A 5,395-nucleotide genomic window follows, 5' to 3' on the forward strand; every position below is an offset into this window, starting at 1 on the left:
TGGGGAGAAGTCTTGTTAACAGGAAGCTAAGCTGCAAGCAGCTCACTTAGTCTATAACTCTGCCTCAGAAAGTAGTTCAGGCTACACAGTAAAAACAAATAAATAAAAAATTAAAAAAAACAACAAAATAAAACAGTTCTACAGGTCATAGTGCTTTCCCTGTGAGGACTGGAAACAGTGATGACTTTGTGGCCCAGTGATTAAGCAATCACCAAGGGACAGCCTCTTGCTCTCAGAGGAGGGAAAGTGCCTGGAGAAGATGAAGATATTGTTGGGAAGAGAAGCAAGATCCCAGACCTATTTTATTTCCTGGTACTGAAAACTGCCGATAAAAATGCACAGTTATCCAGTCTACTTTTCCATTGACTGCAACTACCATGTTCCTTGCCATCCATAGCTCAGGGTGTAGACAGTACACTGTCTTACTAGGCCATGATTGAGGGTGGTTAGCAATGTATTCTAATAGCATTCACTTTTAGTAGCAGTGCAGCAATAGCTGCATATCAGTCTTCTCAGTGAAAACCTTTTCAAGAAAGCTAACAACCTGGGTCCCAGAAGAGAGGCAAAGGTCAATGGTTGAAGTTTATGCCTTCAAATTCAGTTTCAATTAAGAACTTACTTTGAAATGATAATTTAAGCACAACTTTTAACGTAGATGTTCTTCTATTGAGGTTAAGGATATTATTTTTCATGTTACTATAAAAATGATATATCAGCAAGGTATTATAGTGGCTCACAGTTGTGATCCTGGCACTTGGGAGGGTAGGAAGGGGGATTTCCTGAGTTCAAAGGCTGGCTAACCTGTGAGATTCTGTCTCAAAACAAAAAAGCAATCTATCTAAAGGCAAGAAATTCTTCTAGCTGGGTGGTGGCGGCACATAGCTTTATTTCCAGCACTCAGGAGGCAGAGGCAGGCAGATCTCTGTGTATTCGAGGCCAGCCTGGTCTACAGAGTGAGTTCCAGGACAGGTTCCAAAGCTACACAGATAAACCCTGTCTCAAAAAACAAGAAAACAAAACAAAAGTAGAAAAGTTCATGGAAATGATATTAAAGCCTAATTTTGTATATCAGAAAACACGATTTTAAAGTTAAAATGTTACTTATAGTACTTTCACAATTACTCAATTAACTCATTTCAAATACATTAGTACCATCATGCATTGCCATTGCAAAAATCCTGTAGATAAATTATAAAAATTCCACTTAGAGAGATTTTTAAAATGCAGTGTGAAGTATTTAAAGATAAATAAAATAGCCGGGAAGTGGTGGCACACGCCTTTAATCCCAGCACTCGGGAGGCAGAGGCAGGTGGATCTCTGTGAGTTTGAAGCAAGCCTGGTCTACAAGAGATAGTTCCAGGACAGGCTCCAAAGCTACAGAGAAACCCTGTCTCGAAAAACCAAAAAAAAAAAAAAATAAAAAAAAAATAAAAAAAAAAGAAAGAAAGAAAAAGAAAAAAAGGATAAATCAAATATTAATAGATTTCATGTGCTTTACATTAATTTAGAAAAAAATTAAAAGACTTACCATTCACTGCTTTTTCATAATTTTTTCCTAGGTTTATTAAGTTTCGTAGCCCAGGATTGAATTGTTCCATTACATTCTGTCAAACAAACACACAAAACAAACAGATCAATAAACAAAAGAGGTACAATTACAGTCTATCACTATGAGGCCTAGAATTCCTATATGATACAACATACCAACAACAAAGTCTCAAATACTCTTTTTCTTTTCTTTCCAGACAAGGTCTCAGGAATCCCCAGGCTGCCCTGAACTTGTTAGGGATCCAAATATGACCTTGAACTTCTGTCCTTCCTGCTTTCAGTTCCCAAGTGTTAGAATTACAGGTGTGTTCCACCATGCCTAGGTTATAGTTTTGGGGATCAAACCTAGGACTTCACAAATGCTAACTGAGCCAAATTCTTAGCCTACAAATAATGCAGATGTAAGAATCCCAATGAGCTTGATTTTCTGACCCAACAGACAAGCAGTAAGGAGGATATAACTCAACAATTTTCAATTGCCCAAGGACTGCCCACACTCAGCTATAAATGAAGCAAGCAGCAGACATTCACAACTCTATCATACCCCATGGGGGCTCTGAGCCTGGAGGCCAAAGAATTCTCTCTGGTACAAGTAGATTGTTCATGGCTATAACTCTAGCATTATGAAATAGTCTGCTTGCATGGCTACCTCAACTTAATTTATAATTAAGGATAATGTTTTGGTTATAGAAACTTCAGGGCAATCTTACTTTCATTTTGTCTAAACCTGTAGAGTACAGTCAATAAGCCACTCCCAGAGTGCTGGCTTTATGACCAAAAACACATTATCATATGATGACTTAGCTATCTGTTCCATCTTGGAACAAGTTGTCCTATATTCATCATTCCAAATGGACAACTCAGGTCTCCCCACTCCTTCCATGTATATAGTATCATAGGGACCAAATAATAAAAGATGGCAATGAGACAACACTCAATGTGTCAGAAGCTTCACATCCTTCAGGGGGAAAAAAAAGGCTCTACATTAGTAATTGGGAATAAAGGATGAATGACAACTTATAGTAATTGAATAGTGATAAAAATCACAATTAAAAAGCCCACACCTCATGCTTTCTCCATCCTTGCTATTACCCCCAAGAATACTTCCAATCACATGGTTACTCTCCCCTTCAGTACCCCCATTTGACTGTTCACTCACCTTCAATTTTAGACTAACTCTGGCAACCTCTTACAATTCAGGAGGACCTACTTCTCTGCTATACTCCCCTCCAATGTAACCAACAACTCGTATTTATTGTGGCTGTAAATATTGGATACTATAATTCAAGGAATGTACTAAAGATCACATTTCCTTTCTTAGTAATGCCTTTTTTTTTTTTTTTTTTTTTTGGTTTTTCGAGACAGGGTTTCTCTGTGGTTTTGGAGCCTGTCCTGGAACTAGCTCTTGTAGACCAGGCTGGTCTCGAACTCACACAGATCTGCCTGCCTCTGCCTCCCAAGTGTTGGGATTAAAGGCATGCACCACCACCACCCGGCAGTAATGCCTTTTTGTTTTTCCTGGAATTAATAATTGGCTTGTTCCTCTTCCCTCTTGCTTCTATGTATCCACCTAATCCATACTTATGCAGTGTCAGGCCAAGCACAGGCCTACCAATTTTATTTCTCAAACATACAGAATAGCCAGCTGACTTCCCATCTCATTTTCCCCTCCTGGAACCTCCGAAGACTTTCTGTCCTCTCTCTCAGCCCTACCTGCCTTCCCCCAAGTCTGTCAGGCTGCTATCCTTGCATGCTCCAATCTGGCTGCCTATATTGGAACTCTCATTCTCAGCTGGGTGGTGGTGGCCCACACCTTCAATCCCAGCACTAGGGAGGTTGAGGCATGCAGATCTCAAGTTTGAGGTCAATAGAATGAGTTCCAGGACAGCCAGGGATACACAGAGAAATCCTGACCCTGTCTTGAAAACAAACAGAAAAAGTTCTCAGTCACACTGTCTACTTTCTTCCATTTTGCTGGGAATTATTCTCCAAAACTGATGTAAGAATAATGTGAGAGGCGTATCTGTGGCCCCACATGTCTGAAACTACTTAAAAATTTAAAATTATTTCTTTATTGTGTGTGGAGGAGGAGGGAGAGGATGAACTGCAAGTGCCACAACACATACAGAAGTCCGAGAACAATCCATGGTTGCCATTTCTCCCCTTACACCACATGAGCGCTGGGGACTAAACTCAGGTCAAGCTTGGTAGCAAGTGCCTTTCCTATCCCTGCAACTACTTTTACCTTGACATCTGTTTGCTGTATTGCTGGGTAGCATATGACATACTTGACCTGTCTTCCTCAGAATGTTTAAGATACTGCTGTTACTTTTGTTACAATAACAGGTGTCTTTCTCTATTATTCCTCACCTTGAGTTTTGACACAGGGTCTTTTATTCAGCTAGACTAGCTGGACAGCAAGACCCAGCGACACAACTGTCTCTGCCTGCACAGGAATGGGATCTGTGCTTGGGTTTTATGCGGCTGCTGGAGACCCAAATTCAGATACTCATGGTTGCAAGCAAGCACTTTACTGACTGAGCCATATCCTGGCTTCAGACTTTCCCTTCTTTAAAGCTTTGTTTTAGAAGCCAACTCTTTATCCTTATGTTGTAAAATCAAACACTGGTCTGCTTCATTTTTGGTATCTTTGCCATTTATTTTATGATGCTTGATTACTTCTAGCCATGTGGAAAATGGGTTTGTCAAATCTGGAAAATGATTGTTTTATTTTTTGTTTATTTCTTTTGGAGCCCAGATGATAACCTTTTCTTTGGGGGGGGGGGACAGGGTTTCTCTGTGTAGCACTAGCTGTCCTGGAACTCACTCTGTAGACCAGGCTGGCCTCAAACTCACAGAGATCCACCTGCTTCTGCCTCCTGAGTACTGGGATTAAAGGCATGCACCAATACCACCTGGTCAGGTGAAGGTTTTATGCATTCTGGATTTATCTAACATTACCTTTTCTCTATTTCCTCACAGTCTTTATGTTCTACACCTGAAAAAATCCTCAACTTTACATCCCAACTTTTTTTATTTATTGATTTTTATTGAGTTCTACATTTTTCTCTGCTCCCCTCCTCCCTTCCCTGCCTCTCCCCCTCCTTCAACCCTCTCCCAAGGTCCCCACACTCCCAATTTACTCAGGAAATCTTGTCTTTTTCTGCTACCCATGTAGAACAGATCTATGTAAGTCTCTCTTAGGGTCCTCATTGTTGTCTAGGTTCTCTGGGATTGTGATTTGTGGGCTGGTTTACTTTGCTGTATGATTAAAAACCACTTATTAGTAAATACATGTTTTAATTATCTTTCTGTGTCTGGGTTACATCACTCAAAAATGATGTTTTCTAGCTCCATCCATTTGCCTGAAAAATTCAAGATGTCGTTATTTTTTTTCTGCTGTGTAGTACTCCATTGTATAAATGTACCACATTTTCCTTATCTATTTTTCAGTCAAGGGGCATTTAGTTTGTTTCCAGGTTCTGGCTATGACAAACAATTCTGCTATGAACATTGTTGAGCACATGTCCTTGTGGGACGGTTGAGCATCCTTTGGATATATACCCAAAAGTGGTATTACTGGGTCTTGAGGAAGGTTGTTCCCTAATTTTTTGAGATATTACCACACTGACATCCAAAGAAGCTTGCATTCCCACCAGCAATGCAGGAGTGTTCCCTTTACCCCACAACCTCTCCAGCATAAGTTGTCATCAGTGTTTTTGATCTTGGTCATTCTTAACAGGTGTAAGATGGAATCTCAGAGTTGTTTTGATTTGCATTTCTCTGATGACTAAGGATGTTGAGCATTTCCTTAAGTGTCTTTCAGCCATTTTAGATTCCTCTGTTG

The 5,395-nt window shown here is 40.0% G+C and overlaps 1 protein-coding gene across 1 annotated transcript in view; it reads right to left on the minus strand.

Moving 5' to 3' along the window:
• Baiap2l1 (BAR/IMD domain containing adaptor protein 2 like 1) overlaps window positions 1-5,395 on the minus strand; it is a 132,835-nt gene that overhangs the window by 61,257 nt on the left and 66,183 nt on the right. The window contains exon 3 of the mRNA XM_050124419.1: window positions 1,529-1,604. Coding sequence (XP_049980376.1) covers window positions 1,529-1,604 — 76 coding nt within the window. The remainder of the gene's footprint in view (window positions 1-1,528; window positions 1,605-5,395) is intronic.

Source organism: Alexandromys fortis, unplaced genomic scaffold, assembly GCF_014885135.2.
Source record: "Alexandromys fortis isolate MF-2015 unplaced genomic scaffold, M_Fortis_MF-2015_v1.1 scaffold_227, whole genome shotgun sequence".
NCBI lineage: Eukaryota > Metazoa > Chordata > Mammalia > Rodentia > Cricetidae > Alexandromys > Alexandromys fortis.